Source organism: Saccopteryx bilineata, chromosome 3 (assembly GCF_036850765.1).
Source record: "Saccopteryx bilineata isolate mSacBil1 chromosome 3, mSacBil1_pri_phased_curated, whole genome shotgun sequence".
Taxonomy (NCBI): Eukaryota; Metazoa; Chordata; class Mammalia; order Chiroptera; family Emballonuridae; genus Saccopteryx; species Saccopteryx bilineata.
The window spans coordinates 40069005-40091177 of NC_089492.1; the positions used below are offsets into that span (position 1 = coordinate 40069005).

The following is a 22173-nucleotide window of genomic DNA, read 5'->3' on the forward strand; positions in this document are numbered from 1 at the left end:
CTTCAAGAGAAGGGGCTGCGGCCTGGAGGAGAGAGAGCACAGCAGCTTTTAGCATCCATCCTACTCTAACTGGTGGCCTTTGCCTGACCTCGAGGGTCGGAAACAGATGCCCTGTCTCTGTGGAGAGCTGTACCTCACCAGGAGGACGGAGCTGTTCGGGGCTGGGCCCTGTGCCTGACGCACCGAGAGGCGTCCGGGCCGGGGGCTGGGCCCTCGGGGAGCGAACAGCCGGCCTGGAGATCGAGGCAGAGGAAGGACGGTGCCACCGCCCGGAGCGGCGCGCAGTCGGTTGCGGGGGGTGCCTGCACCGAGCTGTATTTTGGGGGCGCCGCGGCCGCTTCCCTTCTCCGGCGTCGCACTCTCCAGGAAAGTGGAAGCCGCTGGTGAGTCCGGGGACCCCGTGCGACGCTGCAGGACAGAGCATCGGACAGTGCTAGGGGGACCCTGGCTCTGCGGATGTCCCCGGGTTCCTCGCTGTGGGGCGGCGGCGCTCGCCTCGCCCTGCCCCGCGCCCTGGGCCGGCTCTGCGCGCACCGCGGGGCCGCCCCGAGCGCTTCCCTCGGGGGCGCCGCGCCTCCCCGCCGCGCCCGCACGGGGCCGACCCTCTCCCCACACCCCGCGTCCGCGCACCCGGCCTCCCCGCCCCCTCCTCCCCCTGCCCTCCCTCCCCTCGCTCCCCTCCCGGCTGGGGGCGGGAGGGGGCGTGGCAGGCCGGGGTTTGTGTGGCGGGGACCCGGCTCCTCGCACTCGGAGTCCACCCCGGGAGCCCGGCCCCAGCCGCTGTCCAGCCGCTCCGCGCCCCTCGCGCCCCGCGCCCTGCGCCGCTGTCTGCGGGAGACGCTGCTCCGCGCTCGCCATGGACACTCCCAGGGTCCTGCTCTCGGCCGTCTTCCTCATCAGTTTCCTGTGGGATTTGCCCGGCTTCCAGCAGGCTTCCATCTCGTCCTCGTCCTCTGCCGAGCTGGGCTCCGCCAAGGGAATGCGGAGCTCCAGGGAAGGGCAGACGCCGCGGGCGCCGCAGGGGAGCGCCCCGGCGCGGGCGGCCCCGGAGCTCCAGGAGCCGCGGCCGCGGGCGCAGCACGAGCCCCGGCGGCCGCCGCCGCCGCAGCCGCCGGCACAGGCGCCGCCCGGCAGGGGCCCGCGCGTGGTGCCCCACGAGTACATGCTGTCACTCTACAGGACCTATTCCGTCGCCGAGAAGCTGGGCATCAACGCCAGCTTCTTCCAGTCTTCCAAGTCGGCGAACACGATCACTAGCTTTGTGGACAGGGGACTGGGTAAGTGGCAAAGCAGATCCCGACTTCTTTCCCGGGCGCTCCGCCGCGGGGGCTCCGGTCCGGCTCTTGCAGGAGGCGGTATCTGTGGATTCCATTCTCGCTCTGGACACCTCCCCGTTCTTTCCTTAATCAATTTTTTCAAAAGTCTGAGTAAGTTTCTGGATTCGGCTGCAGACTTAATTACAGTTTGCCGCCCGGCCCTCTTCCTTTCACTGTCCCTGCCTTCTCCCCCTCATCCTTGCAGAAGGCGGCGCGGTGGCCGCTCCTCTGGTCGCTGGTGGAGTGAGCGTGGAGGGCGGAGGTGGCGGGCAAACGCCCAGGGCTGGGTCGGGGTCGCGGCGGGTACTGTGGGAGCTGCGCCGCGGGGCGCCGGGGTTTGCAGGACCAAGGCCTGACCTGCCTGCGGGCCGAGCGGACCCCGGGGCAGGAGGGAGCGCTGGGGTGCCGCGAGTTCCCATCCGCTCCGGAGAGAGACTGCAGAAGCGAGTCCCGCGGTCGTGGGAGCGAGTCGGCGAGCTGCGTCTGGCAGTGCCCTCTCCCGGCCGTTGCAAGGGTTCTGGGCGCGTCCCAGGAGCTGAGTGTGGGGACTGTCAGCGGGGAGGGAGCCCTGCGCCCTGGGACGTCTTTGCAGCGGTGGTGAGCTTCCCGCCGCCCGGAGGCCGCCACCGAGGGGCTTCTGCAAGAGACGGCGGCAGCACCTGGCAGAGCGGCCGGGGGCAGGAGCCAGCCGGTCCCTTTGAGGTTTGTTATTACAGTGTGTCATCCACATGGGCGCGTGGGTGGGCTTGTCCACCCTTCTCGGCCAGCCGGCTCCCCTCTCTCTGCGCCCCTGTCAGGGCCCGGCCACTGGTCTCCGGTGCCGGCGCGGCGCCTGCTGAGTGTCCGCGGGAACCCTGGTGCCCGCTCTCCGCGGCAGGTCGGTCTGCGGCGTGGGCAGGGCCTTCGGGAAAACCTCACGGTCCCCACTGGTCCCGGAAATCGGAGAGGAACCCGCAGGCGCCAGAGGAGAGATAACAGTGCGGATGGAGACTGCAAAGGAAGGGAGAAAAAGAAAAGAAGGGAAAGGGGAGAGAGGGGATGAGGAGAAAGGAAGGAAGAGATGAGAGGTTTATGCTGTGACCCACGCCGCGGTCCTGCCCAGAGTTAGCTCCCCGCGGGTACCTTTCCCGCCTCCCACTCCTGGGCAGCGAGAGCGGGGCGCTCAGAAGCCTGCGAGCTCTGGGGCTGGGGCTGGAAGCACTGCTCTGCCCCTGGGGCCTTGGGCGCCCTCACATCCTCGAAGCTTTTCAGTGCCGACTGCTGGTCCGGGGCTTCCTCGGCTCCAAACGTCAGACTTTCCCCACGCGACACGCAGTCGCCTTCCTTGCGCGCCAGGTTCCCGCTGGTGCTGGATTCACGCTGCAGCCGGAGGTCAGCGAGGTTCATGAGCTGCTGAAAGGTTCAGGCGGCAAATGAGCGCTGGGTGTTTCACAGTGATTTTTAAGACCACTAAAGTCACCTTTGCAAACACACGTGTCTTCTTCGTAGGGCTGGAACTGGGTCCCGGCTACCAGGCTGCCGGCGCGGCTTGCCAACTTTCTCCTCTGCCCCCACCTTTGCTTCTGCCTCCTTCGCTCTTCATCTTCTGCGTATTGCCCGCCTTTTCTACCACCCTAGTCGAAGACGATACTAAGGAAGCTCAGAGAAAATTGTTCGAGAAGCCTTTCCCCAGGGGAACAAATCTCGGAGGCCCAGGCTGGCGGGTGGTTGGGCGTGCGTTTTCTTCCCCCCCGAAGGAAAGCCTCCAGACCCTCCGCCGCTCCCCCAAACATACCCCCCTGGCTTGTTCTCTGCGCCCCGTGTGTTTGGCACGGGACCAAAGGACTCTGCGGGCCGTTCAAAGGTGTCGTCTATCGAAGCCTGTGTCGTTCAGGCAAGTGGAGGGAGTCTCTGGGGGCTTCAGGTCCGGGTCAGACAAGTGCTCGCTTCACCGTTACCTACGCTCCAGCCTCTCCCCCGGCACCTCGCCGGACGCCCTCGGGCATCGGAAGTAGGGAAGGGCCTGGCCGCGCGCCCTGGCTGGGGGTTCAGGGAGAACTCGCTATTTCCAAGCCAAGGTCTCTAGGCTAGCCGGACTCAGATCCAGACGTCGAGCTTCAGCTCCGAATACCTTATGGAGCTAAAGTTGCGCGCGGTCTCCTGCGGGAGGAGATGCGGAATAACCACTTGGATCTCAGCTTCAAATGCGCGGTCTCTTCCACTCTCTAGGTTCCCAGAAAACGAGAAGAAAGACGGTTAGTTGACTGGGAAGGCTATGCAGCCAGCACGCAGCGCGGGGGCCAAGGAGTCGGAACAGCGGGCTGGAGGGGCGCACGGAGGAGGGGGCGCACAGAGGAGGGGGCGCACGGAGGAGGGGGCGGACGGAGGAGGGGGCGCGCGGAGGAGGGGGCGGACGGAGGAGGGGGCGGACGGAGGAGGGGGCGGACGGAGGAGGGGGCGCACGGAGGAGGGGGCGCACGGAGGAGGGGGCGCACGGAGGAGGGGGCGGGCGGAGGAGGGGGCGCGCGGAGGAGGGGGCGGGCGGAGGAGGGGGCGGGCGGAGGAGGGGGCGCGCGGAGGAGGGGGCGGACGGAGGAGGGGGCGCACGGAGGAGGGGGCGGACGGAGGAGGGGGCGCGTTGGAGCTACAGCCCAGCTTGATAAAGGGAAAGCCTCACTTTCCCTCTCACTGATTTTGATTTGATGTGTCACCGGCGGTGACCTCGGGCTGGACCTTCCGGGGCTTGCTTAGCATCGGGCCCCTGATTGGAGTGTTTCAACTCAGCGATCTAATTGAGGGTTCATGTCATAACACATCAAACGGTGTCTAGTCTCCCGTGATGGAAGGAACCCGCCAGCCGCGCATCCCCGGCCCCTGGCAAGGACTTCCGCCCCTTTCACGTGGGTTCTCCCAAACGCGCCAAACCCTCCAACACCCCCTCCCCCAACCTGTGGACGGCGGGGCGAGAAGGAGAGAGCAGCGGCCCGCCAAGAGCTGGTCCAGCCGCGCTCACTTGGCGCTTTTCCTCGAGGATGTTTAAATCGCCATCGAATGTGGCAGGCTTGGCTTCGAGGAGCAGGGGTCCCTCAGGGGGGGAGGAGCAAAAAATATGGCAGGAATCCCGAAGCCGGCTCACAGGGCATGAACTACTTACTCACGTGCAGAATTGGTAAAAATTCCCTCACCCGGGAATCCGAGACATCCAAAGTTCCATCTGAGGGTTTCCACTAAAAGTGCAAGAGCAGGGGTAAAGTCTCTCCAGAGTGCATGAAGAGCGTTGGAGGTCTATAAAGACTGCACGTTCTGGGCTACTTTACCCCTGCCACCTTCTCTCCCTCCCCCACCCACAAGAAGAGCTTATTGCAGTTTTGTGTGGGTTTTTTTTTTTTCATGAATATGTCCCTTCTTTCGATTTATTTAAACATCTAGGGGTAATACCAGTAACCAAGATATACTGAGGGTTTACTGTGTACTAAATATTATGCTAAAATCTGTTACATGAGTTATTTCTAATTTTAACAGCAACCTCCCAGAAAGTGTTACAACCACAGTTTTACAGGTGAATTGAGGAAGACAGAGGTTAAGCAAGTTGTTCAAAGTCACACAAGTAGTGAGAGGAGAAGTTCATACCTGGTTTTAGACCCTGTGTGCTTGGCTTTGGCTCTATATAGGTAGGATAAAGAGTGAGAACATTTCTAAAAGAGCAAGAAGCAAAACAATGGACAGATTTCCTACCCGGTCTGATATCCCTCTGCAGTCTCTCAAGACCCAGTTAGTAATTGGAATGGGACTTTGGATTTAAGGGTCTGCCTTGTTTCCTCTTTATACACCTTGTAAAGAGCACAAACTATGCTATCCCCGATACTTTACAATGTTTTTATATCGTTCTTTTAAATGATTTTGGATCTATCAAGATGAGAAAGTGTGTGCATATGTATGTTGGTACAGTCATAGGACCAGAATGGACCAGGCTGGATATAGAAAAATTAAAGTTAGAACAAGATATAACTCATTACAAGATTGGACCCCAGGCCCTGGGGGCCTGGGAAAGTCAGACAGTTAGAATTTCTATGAATTCAACATGGCTGAGATAGAGGGAAAGGGAGAGAGAGAAACAAAACCCAGACTTGCAGTTTATGTAGTGAGGAGCGCCACAAAATTCCAACCAGGAAAAAAAAAAGACACACAACTCCCAAGGATGAGGAAATCAAAACGAGTCTAAGAATATTGCTGCGACTTAGGTTTCCAGATGATTTTGAAATAAGAACACGCTTTAAAGGTATTTTTTTTCTTTTGGTTGTTGTCACAATAGCGCTCTCAGAAAGGAGGCAGTAGGGAACAGATAAACCCCAAACGAGATCGGAACATCCTTGAAGAACTTGAGACCCTAGAAATGAATCTCCTGAGAGTTTTCAGCTGATTGTGTATTGGCTTCTTGGTTTACCCTCCGGGCCGTGATTAGCAGGGGGCAGGGCAGGACAATTGTGAAGTAACTGGGCTGCGGGGCGGGCGTTCTAAGGGCCGCGAAGAGCTCTCTCGGGATTGAAGTTGGTCTGGTACAGCACGTTTATGCAAAACAGCGAATTTCTGGGTGGACCTGGGCCGCAGAACGCTTTTGCAGTCAACTCAGCAGCGCTTTTGCCGGGATCCTGTTGTCGTTGGCAAACGGAAAATGAAATATAAGCGGGGAAGTATTTTAATGGGGACGGAGGGAATTCACAACTGTTAATTATTTGGTGACCTTGTATTCGATTTGTTTGAGTCTCTTATAAAAACACTAATGCAGACCAGACGGCCAAGCAAGCAAGGAAGCCGGCAGAAGGTTCCAATCTAAGGTTTATTTCCCCGGAAAAAGGGAACAGCCTTGGAATAGAATTGTTGAGCTTCCAAGTGTGTGCGTGTGCACGCGCGTGCACGCGCGCCTGCGTGAGCGCCGGCTCCGGGTTAGTGTTGCTCAGCAGGTTCAGGACGCTTCTCCAGCCAGGTGAGCCCGAAGGCCCTGGAAAAGGCCTGGGAATAAGGGGAAAGGAAGCCATAAACCACAAGTTTGTTCTGCACTTCTGGCTGGAATGATTTATGCACTAAGGCCACAAACCTATCGCCTATCCATTGGTTTGTTGTTAAATATCATTTGTCACCCGCATCCCTAAGTCCTTGAAAACTGCCTTAAAGACGCTTACAAGGGCCGCCTTAGCAAGAAGCGAGGACCATCCAGAATCAACGGAAGCAAGAGTGCAGATTGGCGCCGGGATCCTGGGCGAGGGTCCTAGACAGGAGAGCTAATCTGACGGCACCGAGTGTCTAACCCACCGCAGGGCTCTTTGGTTCTGAGAGTTTGGCTGGTGGGAGAAGGGAAGAAGAAACCGTGCTTGGATATCCTTGTTATTTCTGCACATTAGAAAAAAAAAAAAGTTACCTAAGCCACAGCCACGACAAGCCTTGTAAATCCTTTTCCCACAAATCCGAAACGAGACGTGAAAGCTCCGCTTTTGGACTAGAGAGAATGAGCGCAGTCAGAACCCGCGTGGGGGGAGGGGCGTGGGCGTTGCATTGACCGAGGCCTTAGCACACCCGGGTTTTCTCCAGTTGGACTTCTCGGGGTTCTGGCAAGCAGCACACCTTGAAATTGGCGATGTCTTCTTGCTGGAGCGGCGTGGGGAGAGAGACGGAATCTGATGGACAGGTGGGGGAAAGAGAGCGTGACAGGAATAGGGTAGGAAGAGAACGTGAGTTTCCCTCCAGGACTGTTGCGCGCACTGAACACCCTCCAGCACATCAGCAGTAAGTCCAGAGCTTTAAGTAAAGTGAAGGACATTAGTTCAATAACCCCTCGCGTGTCGAATAACTGCTCAAAAATATTCTCTCTACTCGGAGAAGGGATCTGAGCCGAGGCTGTGAGATGTGGAAAGCGAGAATGTCGATCCAACAGGCCATTTCGTTGCTTGGCATCTAATGCCTCTCTCTTTTCCTTATAAAGCCCTGGCTGTTTATTTTTTAAGTTCAATGTTGGTTAAATGGTATCTCCTGTTTACAGGAATTGAATAGGTCCTCTTCGGCCTAATGGATTCCAGGGTTGCTGTTTCCTGCCTTTGAGGACAGTCCATTAGCGCTGCTGGGGAGCCGAGGACTGGGTGCGCTGGGGTGAGAGGCTGTCGGCGCTGGGAAGAGGCAGGCGGCGCGCAGCCCCGGTCCGCGTTCCCCGAGCTGCACGCTGCGCTGCGAGTGGCCCGGGAGCCGGAGGGCGGAGCACGGTTTAGGGACCCGACAGTGGGCGTGCGGGAGAGAAGAGGGCGGGCCTCCCGCCCAGGCCGGCTGGGTTTAGCTTCAGGAGCCCCACAGAAAGCGAGCAGGGGCAACGCAGAGAGCTGGCTTTGAGGTGGTGCTAGCAGCGGTAAGGGTTTACACACCTCTTCCTAAAGAACAGAGGAAACAAAGGGAATCGGCACATCTGCTTTGCAGATCTGGCTTCAAGGTCAGTGGTCCAGCCACCAGCACGCTTACCAGTCACGGCCGCTCCCACGCCCTGGAGGACGATGTTGAGCAACGCTAGACAATGTCCCCACAGCCTCCACCAGGAATCTCATTTGCTGTTATTTCGGTAGTCTGCCGGAGTGGAGTGGGTTGGGCCATCTCTTCGCGAAGCTGCGCCCTGCCGAGCCCTCTGAAGAACACATCAGTGAGGCTCATCCTGCACACAAGTCTTGGGCGCTGAGGGTCCACTACCTTACGCACAACAACACTCCACTTTGATCGCTTTCCCCATCTGCAACCTCAGAACTGGTCGGAGAGGGAAAGACAGATGATGTGGGAATCTTTTCTTCTACTTTTGACCTTGAAGCTCGCAAGACAAAAGGCCCAATTCTGTTCCCGCCCAGGCCGTGGTTTTATATCTGCCACTCTCTCCTCCCGTGCCCTCTCCGCCCTCGGGCCTGCAGCGCTCCCCTGGGCTCCCGGGAGGCCCTACGGGGGGTCGACGGTGTAAGGAGGGTGGTCCCTGGCAAACCAGCCGGGTCTGGGCGCTGCCCGCGTGCCCAATCTTTGGAGAGTTAGCGGAGCGGAGGACGGCGTCGGGGCGCAGGCTGCTTTCGCAGAGTAGGAAGGCGGGGAGGGTGGGGAGCGTGTGGGGACTGTACCGAGCTTCTGTTTGGGATTCACCTAGGGTCATGTCCAATTCAGATTTGAGCTCTATAATCAGGAGGCTAGGCTGGGCCCGCAGTGAAAAGAAACGCCTTGTAAAGTGTCCTGGAGCTCGGCATCGTGCCTCTTGCTCTTGAGCTCCTCTCAGAACGTGCAGCCATGAGAGTTTGCACCAAGTTCATGGAAACTACTTTGTAAATGAATTCATTTGAGTCTAGAGAGGAGTCTCCTTGAAGCACCTTCGGAATCCTGCTGGGCGTGCCCAGTGCTCAGTGCTCAAAAGAGAGGGCTGGCCCTTGTCTCCAGCAAGACACTGGCCTTATTGCGTTGGAGGCTGAGGCTCCGAGGGCACGAGAGAAGTGTTGTTTTCCGGCTGGTGGTAGTCTGAGTTCCCCTTACCTCCCTCTTCACTCGTTTGCCTCACGCTGAGACAGAGCTTACTTTGCTAACACTGTAATTTCTCTCAGGATACAAGCAGACCACCAGACTCGCTTAATCTGTGGGGTTTGTAAGGCCCAGGCTCGCCTAGGAAGGAGCGTAGGGTGGGAGGAGAGACTTGGACAGAGGATGGGTAAGCTTCCCGAGACGCTGGAGGATTTGCCTTGGGCCCCACTAGTCTTTGAAAGGAGGAGAAAAGCTGAGAAATTTATTAGGGAAAATTCTGGGGAAGCTGAGGGACCCAGAAAGGAGCTGGGCTGGTGAGTGTGTGACCAAGAGGCACACACCCTTATATACCAACCAACAGGAACCTCGCGGGGGACTCGCTGCTGGTCTGGTCTGGTGGCCTGCAGCCCAAGGAGTCATTCATTGCTATAACCACTCTCCCACTCCTTTCCAACATGTGCCTAGTTTTTGCCCAGAGAAGAAGATCGGGAATATTGCTCTCACCCCCATCCCAGACTGCTTCTGTGGACATACCATGTCTCACAAAAGGACACTAAAGGGAGGAGTAGGTGGCAGGACAAAGAGACTAATATTTCTCCCCCTCAGGACTGCCACTGCCTGGCCAGGGAGCCAAAAGGTTAGCATATGAACTAGCACTGGTCCTAATCCCATAGAGGAGGGAGCCTTTAAGGAGGGCCTTCTCCTTGAGGTTCAGGCTAGACGTTCTCTGCTCACCTGGCATTGTGGGAAGGACCACAGTAGTAGGTATGGCCCCAGAGGGGTGGTGATGGAAAAGAATCAAGATGATGGGGGTGAGGATTTGCCCTTCTCTGGAATTTATATAACCAAGAACCCTAAGCCTCTGCTTCTCTCTTCATCCCTCTTGTTCGACACTTTTCCTCTGCTTACTTTTGGAAGTCTGTGGAGATAACTGAACTCACCTCCTCAAATAAGGCCAAGAGGAGACCTGGTGCCCACACTTTTCCCTACCCAGATGCGAATAGTTGTAGTAATCCCGGCTTCATGTATTGAGTGCTGTGTGTGTCATGCACTGCCCTGTGTGCCTTGATTCTGACCTTGACGATGACTCTGAAGAGTAAGGGTGGTTCTTCCATTTTATAGGCAAGGCATATGAGATTGGTAGAGATTATACTCACTCCACCCAAGGTCATTCAATCAGTAAACCACAGGTCAGGGTTAAAATCTATGTCTCCTAGACTCCAGATTCCTGTGCTCCATCCATGTTGTCAGTAGTAACTAACATTTGTATATATCACCAGATATCTTTCCCACTTTTTATCTCACTTTTCACCCCCCCCCTCAGTGACTGTGAGCTGGTGTTATTCTCATTTTGTGGATGAGAAAATTAAATTTTCTTGTAAATTTTCCTTCAAAAATCCAATAGTTGGCCTGACCTGTGGTGGTGCAGTGGATAAAGCGTCAACCTGGAAATGCTGAGGTCGCCAGTTCGAAACCCTGGGCTTGCCTGGTCAAGGCACATATGGGAGTTGATGTTTCCAGCTCCTCCCCCTTCTCTCTCTCTGTCTCTCCTCTCTCTCTCTCTCTCTCTGTCTCTCTCTGTCTTTCCCTCTCCTCTCTAAAAAAAAAAAAAATGAATACCCCCCCCAAATCCAATTGTTGGCATCCCTGCAGTTCTGCTGATTAGAAAATGAGTGACTCTTGGGGACCAGGGGTTGATCTCTCCCTCCAGAAATGTGCAGCCAGAAAAAGCTGGAGCCCTCTTAGAGATTCTACCAGGCACAGAGATCAAGGGCTGGGGCGTCCAAGGTGGTGGCACAGATACTCAGCCAGGCCTCTTTTATCTTGGGCAAGTTACTTTTAATCTCTGTTTTAGTTTTCTGATTAATAACATGGGCATACTGGCAATATATATATGTATATATATATGAGTAATATATATATTATATATAATATACACATATTTAAACGGTTTTGAGACTTAAATGAATTATTGTAAGTTTAGAATTTAGATTATGCTCAGCACACAGTAAGTGCTACACCAATGTTTGCAATTATGATTATTATGTGGTGTGGTCAAGCAAGAGCACCCTGGAGAGGCTGAATTGTGCGGATTGCCCCCTGACTCCGAGCCTCTGTGAAGATGCTTAGCAAACTCGGCAGTTTGCAAGGTTCATATCTCAACAGAAGTCTGACTTAGGACAAGAGTACAGACAGATGCCCTGAAGATCACTGTGTCCCAGAAAAGGTTAATTGCTGGAGCACCCAAAGGCCTCTTTTATTCAGGACTTAAAGGGAAAGGAGGCTAGTGGGAGGGAGAGTGCTGGTGGCTCCTTCTTTCTCGCCCAAGACACCTGATTCTATTTCCAACTTGTGAACTGTGGCATTTCAGGGCATTGCTAACCCCGAGGGACCTGGGGAAGAAGTGGCTCCAAACCCAGCTTTGAATTCTCTGCTACCCCCCCCCCCCCCCGCCCCAAAGACCTATTGGAGTAATCCAGCCTGCCTTATGTTGATGGCATTGATGACGAATGTGTGTCCTGTATCCTCCCTTTCTCCGTTTTTGCTCCAGGGCTTTATCAGAACACTGGTAGAGAGGATGTGGCTGCAGGACTGAAGGGAGGGGTTGGAGCTAAGACTTTCAGACCCTGTCCCTGGCTAGCTACAAGATAGTGGACAACTGAAGACATCCCATGGAGCCCCACTTTCTTCATCTATAAATGAGTGTAACTGTAGGATGGACCTTGGACACTAGAAGCCATCAAAGCTGTGAGCACGTGCCTGGCACCAAGAGATGCCCCGTAAAGCTTCAGTGCTGCCTTTGGCTTAAAATGAAAAGCGAGGGAGAGGTTTAGCTGCAAAGACTTCTGGAGTTTCCTTTATAAATATGATCACCAGGGGAACTGAAGTGGGAAAGCTGGGTCTGTGCTTTCCTACGGCATGGGGCGTGACATGTGGCTGGACGGCTGGAGGAGGCAAGTGGCGGCAGACCAGACACCTGGACAGTAGCGGTCCAAGTCGCCACGAGTGGGACTATCGTGGAGGAGCGTTGGGGGCACACAGAGTTTGTGGAGCAAAGGGCCTCGGGGGTCCGGAGAGCTGGAGCCCAGGGCGCACCCTCAGGCGCACCAGCGAGTGACAGAAAATCCAAACAGGATGCTCAAAAAGGACCTCAAGCTGTGTACTTACTCAGAGATGTCTTTGGGGGGTGGCGTGGAGGATGCAATGTTGGCCCTTTTTGCCCCAGACCAAACAAAGTGGGAGGTTTTTAGAAACCCTGGACAAGATGGTACAGGGAAGCCATGGACAGCAAGGTGCACTTCCCACCGCTGCACAGCCCTCTCTTAGGCCACCCTCCAGGGGCTCAGGCTCCCAGGGCGTCTGGTCTTTGGGGCCTTGGCCATCCTTTCCTTACCCATCTAGTGCGTGCTTGTCTAGTTTCCTCCAGCCATGTACTGTGACCCTGCACAGATGCCTCTACCTTTCTTAGTCAATTTCCTCACTTAAAATGGGTTTAATAGTCCCTACCTTGCAAGTGATTAGCTCTTTTTTTCTGTTTACTTATTTTCTTTCCTTTGTTTCTTTTCTATTGATTCCACACCAGATGTGTATGTTTGAGGTGTTCTTCACCTTTTACCAACTTGCTCTTAACTCAGAAAAGGCTGACCTATTCATGAAGAATTGTTTTCAAATCCGCAGGTGCTTTCCTCCTCCTCCTCCTCCTCCTTCACCCTTCCTCCACCGCCCACTGGGAAGGTCGGCAAGGACAAATCCAGTGATTGTAACTTGCAAGGTCTCAATGTCTAATAGTCAAGAAACACTGAATTAACTGGGGTCTGGTCCAAGCTGTAATAAATCAGGTTGATGTAAATTAAAAGCAAAAAATAAAAACAAAAATTTTATGATGTAAAACTGACCAATTTCATTAAAAGGCCTAAAAGAAATGATCCACTTCTAGGATGTAAGAAAATGCCACAAACAAACTTTGAAATGAAAAGTACAATGTTTCTCCTCAAGGGCAAGGAAGAGAGAGGGTCATTTGATGACAGCCCTCATTTATATAAGGGAGGGGAGGCTTGTGAAAAGGAGTGTGAAGAGCCAGCTTCCTACCCACAGGTGACCATGACAGCAGAGCCAGACCTTACGATGCCCTGTTAGTCAGCAAAGTGTCTGCAGGGTCACTGGGGGTGGACAGTGGTGTGTGCTCCCCAGGTCAGGTACCTCCTCTGGGCCGTTTCTGTGAAGCACGTCTCTAGAGCAGGTCCAGACAAGTGGGGAATGTGGTCTGCAGGGGAGCTACGCAGAGCAGTCACCTTCTTGGACCCTCTGTTTAGGGGGCAGAGCTTCACTGGCAGACCCAGTGAGAGAATGTGTGGCTGAAAGAGTAAAACAATATGAGGGGGACTGGGGGGTAGACAGGATAGGGCTGGGGTAAGAAGGTAACTTGATTCCTGAGTACCACCTTCCAACCCTGCCCGGGCCCTGTGCTTTGGACAGCCCTACTTTGTCCATTTCCAATTGTGTCCTCCCCAAATGGTGGGGAATCTGAAGAGCCAAGGGACGTACTCATCTAGATTAGGTATTCTTAAAATGAGATCCCTGATCAGCAGAATCATATCACCTGGAAGCTTACTAGAAATGCAAGTTCTGGGCCTCAACGCAAACCCATGGGGTCCAAGAGAATTTACATATTTAACAATTTCCTGTGTGATACTGAGGATGCAGATGGAGGGGCCCCAGCAGATTCTGTGGTTTTGAGAGCTACTACTATTATGGTACCTGAGCTATAGAGTTCTTATCCAAATAGCCCTGAGTCCATCTCCAGGGCTTGGAGAGCTTCTCCGTCAGATCTGTCCCCCTAAGAGTGCATCACAGGACCAATGTGTGCACCTGTACCCTGAGAGTGTCCATGTGCATGCACGTGAAGCCCATCAAACCACAGAATGGAGCTGGCTTTAGAGGAGAAGGAGCAGGATGTAGGTGCTGAAACGCCCATCTGCACTCTTTGCCAGTCCCTGGAAAGAGTAAGTGCCCAAGGTTGCAGAATCAATAGAGCCCTATCTCTATAGATACTTTCCTTTGTTCTGACCACACTTGAGGACTAGAGAAATGTGATTTAGCTTTGCAGACTAGGTAGTAATTAGTTCACACTTAAAAGAAAAAAAAAGAATGCAAACAAAAGCAGGCTGATCTCTTCATGTTGCACCCGAGAGAAATAAATCAACCTTTACACTGCCTAATGTTTTCCAGCCAGTGGCAAACTCTCTCAAGAATTACATAGTAAGCGGACGTGGATTTTATCTGAGCAAGCCCTGCAAATACAGTTTGGACAATATCTTATTCCTTATACCATGGCAACTACTGGTTGCTTTTAGATTCTTGTATCTTGACTGTAATAGAGAGGCAATGGGCAGTGGGGTTTGGGGCTAAATGCTGCCACTTTGGAGTAGACCTAGGTTTGAATTTCAACTTTACCACTTACTAGCTCTCAGATTTTGGTAATTAACTTAATTTCTCTGAGCCTTGAGTTTCCCATCTGTAAAATGAGAGCCATAAGGGTACTTACTTTACAAAACTGTTCTGTGCTTGTGAATAAAGTAAGGATGAAAAACATGTCAGCCCTCCCTCGCAACACTTCGCTGGTGCAGCAAGTGCCTTAGGTTTGTGCGTCTCATCACATCCTTCGTTTAGGGACGAAAGTAAAGCCTAAGGCCATAGTTCTAGGGATCTGGGTGGTGGCTGAGCATTGTTCGACACAGGATTCTTTAAAGGAGGAGAAGAAAGCATGCTGAATTCCTACTGATTTTAATGTGACCCTGATCAGTCTGAAGGTCTTTACTTCCATAAATCAACGGCCTCTAGCAGCTTTTCCCTTTTCACCTCTCTAACCCTTCCCACAGCTCCCTCTCAGGTTGGGACTTGTGTGTCAGAGTGAGGCAGCCAGCCCTGCGGTCTGCCCATCGTGGGGACTGGGTGTGGCTGAGGCTCCAGATCTAGTGCCCTGAGGCTACATCTGGACTGGCAGTTAGGGTTGAACCCGGGACCCAGTGACACTTTTACTATTGAAATTGACCCAAACTTTACTAGCTTCTGGGGAAAGCTGGGGGCTTTGGGGATTTTTGTATTTGCTGGGTTGTAAATATTTTATGAGAAGGCAGCCCAGAAAAATCTGTTTAGTTTTCTGCCTTGCATAGTGAAGTGGGGCTGGCTTTATAGACAAATGTGTCAAAAAAAGAAGTCCAACTTTGTCTTCATTTTAAAGAATTCACCTTGGATGTTCAAAGTCTGTTGCTCCCCCCCACATGGCCTACATTTCTATTTCTCACCTGTAACCAAAGATTTATCTTCAGGATTAGTTGAAAAGCATGAAAGTTTCAGGTTGTGTGGGTGGAGGAGGGAAGAATGTCAGTGTGTGTGTGTGTGTGTGTGTGTGTGTGTGTGTGTGGCTGAGCTTTTCTCCTTTTAGGAATGTCTATTTCTCATTGACTGCAGGATCTCCTCAATGGATAGATACCTGGTGTGTGTGTTTCTTCATGGCAAATGAAGAAATACTTTTGAAAACTTCATTACTCTTTGTTTTTAAATAGTGAATTTAAAAGAAAAGGAAAGAAATCACACCTCTTTATTCTGTCTGCTTTGTGTTGGGTCAAATACTTTAGCAAAACTTCTTGATGGGCAGCAACTTCTCCCTAGACCACAAGTGGTTCTAAACTAGGAGTGCACCCTTAAGTAAAAACCAATAAAACCCCAATACCCAAGCCCTGTCTGCAGATATTGATTCACTTGCTTGAAGCACGCCTAAGGCATCTGGTAATTTTTTTAGGTTTTCTAGATTATAAATGGGTAGCCAGATTGAGAATGGCTAGTCTAGAAGTTTCTCACTTATTGACCTGCAAGTATATACTAGGTCAGACGCAACTCTAAGTGCTGTAAAAGGAGCAAGATGGACTTGACATGGTCCTAGCCCCCGTCAGCTAGTGGGGGGGGGGGAGGGCTGTTGCTAGGGAAATCAGACCACTAAAGAGAAATATGAACGAGGTCATTGTAGATAGTGCTAAGTGCCACGAAGATAATAAAACAGGGTCCTGTGATCGTGAGCGAGGGAGGCTACTTTAGATCAAGGTGGTTGACGATGGCCTCTAGGAGGAGATGACATTTAAACCGAGAAGAGAATAATGAGAATGAGCCAGCTGAGAGGAGATCTGGGGGAAGTGCGGCCCAGGTCCGCAACCACAAAGGACACGTTAATGGTTACTTGCAAACTCCTGGGGGGGAAACCCGGGAGGCCGCGGCGGCCCCTTCCCCAGCCGCCGCCCACTTCCGCCCCGGGAACCCGAGGCCGACGCGGAGGAGGGGGCCTGACCTGGTGCGCCGCCCCTCGCCGGGAGGTCAGGTCCCGGGCTGGCCGAACTGAGCTCCCGGCCGGCCTGCCCCGCTCCCCGCCCTTTTCCTCCCGGGGCAGCCGCGGAACACCGGGCTGATCTCCCCCTTAAGTGAAACTGACTGTAATTATTTTTTATCTCGCAGACGATCTCCCGCACACTGCTCTCCGGAGACAGAAGTATTTGTTTGATGTGTCCACGCTCTCAGACAAAGAAGAGCTGGTGGGCGCGGAGCTGAGGCTCTTGCGCCAGGCGCCCTCCGCGCCCCGGGGGCCGCCCGCCGGGCCGCTCCACGTGCAGCTCTTCCCCTGCCGGTCCCCCCTGATGCTGGACGCGCGGACCCTGGACCCGCAGGGGGCGCCCCGGGCCGGCTGGGAAGTCTTCGACGTGTGGCAGGGCCTGCGCCACCAGCCCTGGAAGCAGCTGTGCTTCGAGCTGCGGGCCGCGTGGGGGGCCCCGGACTCGGGGGAGGCCGAGGCGCACGCTCCGGGGCCCCAGCAGCCGCCGCCGCCCCCGGACCTGCGGAGTCTGGGCTTCGGTCGGAGGGTGCGGCTCCCCCAGGAACGCGCCCTGCTCGTTGTGTTCACAAGATCCCAGCGCAAGAACCTGTTCGCCGAGATGCGCGAACAGCTGGGGTCGAGCGAGGTTGCCGGCCCGGGCGCGGGCGCCGAGGGGTCGTGGCCGCCGCCGTCTGGCGCCCCAGACGCCGGACCTTGGCTGCCCTCACCTGGACGCCGGAGGCGGCGCACTGCCTTTGCCAGCCGCCACGGCAAGCGGCACGGCAAGAAGTCGAGGCTGCGCTGCAGCAAGAAGCCCCTGCACGTGAACTTCAAAGAACTGGGCTGGGACGACTGGATTATCGCGCCCTTGGAGTACGAGGCCTACCACTGCGAAGGCATGTGCGACTTCCCGCTGCGCTCGCACCTGGAGCCCACCAACCACGCCATCATCCAGACGCTGATGAACTCCATGGACCCCGGCTCCACCCCGCCCAGCTGCTGTGTGCCTACCAAATTGACTCCCATCAGCATCCTATACATCGATGCGGGCAATAACGTGGTCTATAAGCAGTACGAAGACATGGTGGTGGAGTCGTGTGGTTGCAGGTAGCGGCGCCTTCCTACCGCCTTGGCCCGTGACCGTAGGGGAGGCCTGACTGCAGAGAGGCAGAAGAGGAGATGGCCTTGGAGGCAGAGGGTGGGGGAACAGCCTGGACAGGCAGCTCGGTGGGAGAGGAGAAAGCTCAGCCTTCCCAGAACCTTTCACCTGCCAGCCCAGAGAGAGATACGGATTTTCACACCTTGCCTTGCTGCCCTGGTAAAACAAGCCAAGGAGGATTTCTTTAGTTTTTATCTTTATTATTGTGGCTTTGGATTCCCTTGTGTGTCTCACGAGTTTTGATAGGAGGTGGGCGGAGGGGAGACACATACCTGTTTCTCAACCACTTCATGAATTGAAAAAAAAATAATACGGTAGTTTAAGAAGGGAAACCGTGTGGGAGGAAGAATCACGTTTGACCACATCTCGGTTTGATTGTTTTCTAACTATGTAAAGAAGGTGGGTCTTTCTGGCTATATCATAGCCAATGCCTTGTGACCTCCCAACTAGAAAGTGTTAAAATAGAGAAATTGGCACAAGGAATAATAAACCAAGGAAGGCTTTGCCTTTCGAAGAGCTTTGAGAGAGGTGGGCCCAAGAGGGCCTTTTTTACTTGTATACTTTCTGGCAACCTGCATCTCACTCTCACTCCAGGGGGCTCAGGTCACACTGCCTTTAGAGTTGCTTTTGCTGGTGGGAGCTGGTATGGATGGAATGACAGGAATGAGTCCAAATGGAACCCCCTGAAGGAGAATGAAAAACTACAAGGCAGGCCTCTGACTCCTGACACAGAGGTGCATTAGCCCTGGCTGGAGGTAACTTAGGAAATGCCCTTCCTGGTGTTTCTTTGAACAGAATTTGCCAAAATTGAGACATCCCCTTTTAAGGGGAAGGTGATTTTCCAGTTAAACAAACAAACAAACAAACAAAAAAAATAGAAAGGAATGGGGAACTCTATAGCTAAGGTAAGAGGTGCAGAGGGAAAGTGACCCCAGAAGTAAAAGGGTGAAGTCAGGAGGGGAGGTGGTAGGCCCCACAGGAGGATGGGGAGAAAGGGCAGGCCAGGAGCAGAGAAGAGAAGGCTGAAAAGGGAGACAAGTCCCAGTTTCCCAAGTTTCTTTAAAATCTGTGTTTCCTCCCCTCTCTCTGACATTCCTGAAAGATTACTAGCCAGTAATAGCCCAGGGCTTCCCCAAAAGAATTGTTTCAGATTGTAATTACCAGTTAGACAATGTTTTAAAAACTTGGTAATGAGAAACTGTGAAAAGAGCAAAGTGTTACATTGATCTTGGGGTGGGAGATGGAGACCTGGCAGTGAGAAAGGGGGCAGGGGTGGAATTCATCTTCAGGGAGGAAGCAGGAGAGAGCACAGAGTAGTGGAAGTACCCACTCCCAGAATATCAAAGACATGAGCAGCCTGCACCAGTATTATTTTCAAATATTGCCCATAAATAGGCCCTTTGAAAACTTTGCTTCCTTCTCATCTTTGATCATGAAATGGTTTAAACAAGGCAACTTGTACCATTCATTTAAAAAGTTTTGTTTTTCCAAAGTGGTTTTGCTCTCTCTTGATTTCAACCTGTTGCTTGTTTGGTTCAGAGAATTACAATATGTCAAAGAAAAGTTGAGAATGATAATAAATGCTAATATAAAATGCTGAGTAAAAATAAAAGACTCGGCCAGGAGAAGTAATTTAAAATGCACATTTGCTTTGGATGCACTGTTGTTCTGTTAAAAGGCTGTATATATTTGTTTATTTAAGGTGACTGAAAGTGCAAAGAGGAAATGGACAGCATGCAATTCATCTTAATGTACAAAACGTTATATGCACTCAAATGTTATAATTTCTAATATTTTTAAAGTTTATATTCGAGTTGTATAAAGTTAAGCATTAATCAGATATTTCATTCTTCCTTAATGTTATCATTTTCTTAAATATTATTACAAAATTTTAATTCTGTCTAATGGAGAGTTTTTTTTAAACTGTCTACCTCACTATAATACAAGTATTTGCAAACACTAAATTTACCAGAGGTCAATTAATATTCAAAACATTTTTTACAGTATACTTTTCCTGGATGATAATCTAATACTGTATCATTAAACTCATTTTCTCCCTTAATAACTCAGCCTGGTTTTATGGATCTACTTAGAAAAATTATTTTCTCAAGGAATTACTGTCAGTGGTGAGGGACTGAATGTCTGAAAAGACACTGGTTATTTTAAAAGCCAAAATTTGAATTTTCATAACTCTTCCATAACTCTTTCCATAAAGTTTTCATTCATCAAATACCTTTCATCTATTAGAACAGTGTTTATAAGCCTGTGCCCCATTTTAGCATCTCAAGAGCTCAAATAAGAATTGGATTATTTCTTGGTTTATTTAATGTTCAAAAAGAAAGCTGTAAATTACATAGACTAGCCAAAATGTCAGTAATTACTATTTACCTTTATGGCCTATTGGAAGCTGAAGATATGAAATGTTTTTCTGTTTATCTCTTGCTGCAAATCAGGGAACCTATGTACAAGTGGAATTCTGAGTGTTTACTACATGTTAGAAATAATGTTGCACATGCATTCTCTCCCTTCAATCCCTCAGAAACTCCATAGGTATTATAATAATTCCCATTTTACAGATGAGCAAACAGGTGCAGAGTTCAAGTAGCTGAGGAAGTTAAATCTAGTATTTAAGATTTAACCTAGTTCTTTCACATCCTAGAGCCTACGGAGTTAACCTTTACATAATTGTGCCCCCAGATTTTCTATCTGCTCTCTAATTAGTCATTAAGTGTCAGGGTGAAAAATTGCAATTAACCACCATGATTGGGAGCAGCCAGCGTGTGGAGAAACTGCCACAGAGGCCACTGAAATTGCCTTTGGTTTTGAAATATATGAATTGTGGCTGCTGGGTTACTTGGATATGGGTTGCAAAACTCAGTGAATTCTTGGCTTCTGTCTTGCCTTGAGAAGCCCATAGTTTAGGTCATTGACGGGCTTCTGTAGATTTTCTACAATTTCCTGAACCAGCTTTGGTTGTGGTTTTTGTGTTTTGATTGTCAAAGTAATGGTCAATTTACAAATAGATCATGTTTCAATAGCTAGTTGCAAGTAGGCTGTTTATAACAGTAATATTTTCCTATGGAAACAATGTTTATTTGTGTTTCCAGGTCATTTTGCAAAACTTTATTTACCCAAATGGATTAAAAAAATTTTTTGACAGAGAGAGAGAGAGACAGACAGACAGGAAAGGAGAGAGATGAGGGGGCGTCAATTTTTCATTGCGGCACCTTAGTTTTCACTGATTGTTTTCTCATATGTGCCTTGACTGGGGTGGGGGGGCTACAGCAGAGCGAGTGACCTCTTGCTCAAGCCAGCGACTTTGGGCTTCAAACCGGTGACCTTTGGGCTCCAGCTAGCAACCATGGGGTCACGTCTATGATCCCACACTCAAGCACGCAACCCCACGCTCAAGTTGGTGAGCCTGTGCTCAAGCTGGTGATCCTGTGCTCAAGTTGGATGAGCCCACGCTAAAGCTGGCGACCTGGTGGTTTTGAACCTGAGTCCTCCACGTCCCAGTCCAACATTCTGTCCACTGCATCCAAATGGAAATTTTTAATAAAATAATTTTGACTTCTGGATTTGAGGAACAAATAGTCTGGAAAGCAAAACAAAACAAAACAAAAAGGTCTTTTCTCTTTCCTGGGTGGTGGCTGTTTTTGAAATAGCTGAAGATTCTTTGCATTTTTCCGCTACTCTTTCTATACCACTCATCCAATTCTCCCAACCTCCCAACTGCCCTAAAGACTCCCAGCCCTGAACCTTAATTTGTCCCCAATTCAGATATTTCCCTTTTCTGCACAAATGTTTGTATCTCCAAAGTTATTTTTTTCTCTTACTTCCATCAGAAAGTTTATTCCTTAAATCAGATGTTAGGAGAAACACAATCTATTGAATTACATGAAGATGTAAATATCCTTAACTCCTTAATCTTGGAGATAACTTGCATTTTAAGAAGAAAATCTTATTATAATTACTACTACTATCTTATTAGGAAATCATTACAAAAACTTTAATTATCACTCTGTTTTATAGATCAGAAAACCGAGGCTTAGAGAGGCTCAGTCACTTGCTGGGGAAGAGCAAGTGCACATTCTCATCTGCTCAGTCATTATCAGTTATTTAGAAAATTCTCACAGTTTGGCAAGCACTGTTTGAGACTCTGAGAAACTTTACAAATAGAAGGAGAGATAAAGGAAATTGCAAGATTGAGCTGTACTTCTAACGATTTGCAGAATTCTAGAGGCAGGTTACACTCTCTGCTCAGTTCTGCTTTTTATGATTTATTCATTTTCTTTGCAACTCATGAAATCACTGAAAACCTTAATCACCCTCCTCCATTATTACTACTGCAGAAGCAGGGAGAATAGGATTAGGGTCGAAGGTTAGGGAAAAGGGTAACATTTACAGCTATGGGTTCTCTGTACCATTTCAGTGTTCAACATTACAAAGGGTGTAATACTAACCCTTCAAAGAAGGCCAAACTTATTAGGAATAAAATGTGTTTGATTTAAAAAAGAGAGAATTTAATAAATACTTATTCCATATTAGTATACTCTGTGACCGGGGGCAGAATTCATCAGGTGTTACTGAGAATGGTCACCTGACTGTAAATTAAAACCCCCTGATGTAACTTTGTTTTTTAAATTTTGTGTTTATATTGAGAATTCTTAATCATGATAATTATTCAACAGCAGGAATGTTAAATTAGTTAATATACTCTTTCTCTTCAAAACAGCTAGGAAAACAATACAGTATGTGCAGAAAGTTTCAAAACAAGTTTAATAAGATTATTACTCTTAACCTAAGATAATGGCTGAATGGGATACATCCATGATGCA

The 22173-nt window shown here is 51.1% G+C and overlaps 1 protein-coding gene and 1 long non-coding RNA gene across 2 annotated transcripts in view; one reads left to right on the forward strand and one right to left on the reverse strand.

The window, feature by feature from the left end:
* The window catches only part of LOC136329594 (uncharacterized), a 189330-nt gene that overhangs the window by 106110 nt on the left and 61047 nt on the right, over positions 1 to 22173 (reverse strand). The window lies entirely within an intron of this gene.
* Positions 857 to 19183, forward strand: GDF6 (growth differentiation factor 6). Its single transcript, XM_066264647.1, has 2 exons — positions 857 to 1277; positions 16323 to 19183. Exons 1-2 carry the CDS (start codon positions 857 to 859, stop codon positions 17285 to 17287), a joined length of 1386 nt encoding a protein of 461 aa, XP_066120744.1. The 3' UTR covers positions 17288 to 19183.

Bases quoted from the DNA above. Each gene is read 5' to 3' on its own strand.
- GDF6 (XM_066264647.1), top strand. From the start codon at position 857: ATGGACACTCCCAGGGTCCTGCTCTCGGCCGTCTTCCTCATCAGTTTC. The intron at 1,278-16,322 runs GTAAGTGGCAAA...TTTATCTCGCAG, and splicing joins CTTTGTGGACAGGGGACTGG to ACGATCTCCCGCACACTGCT.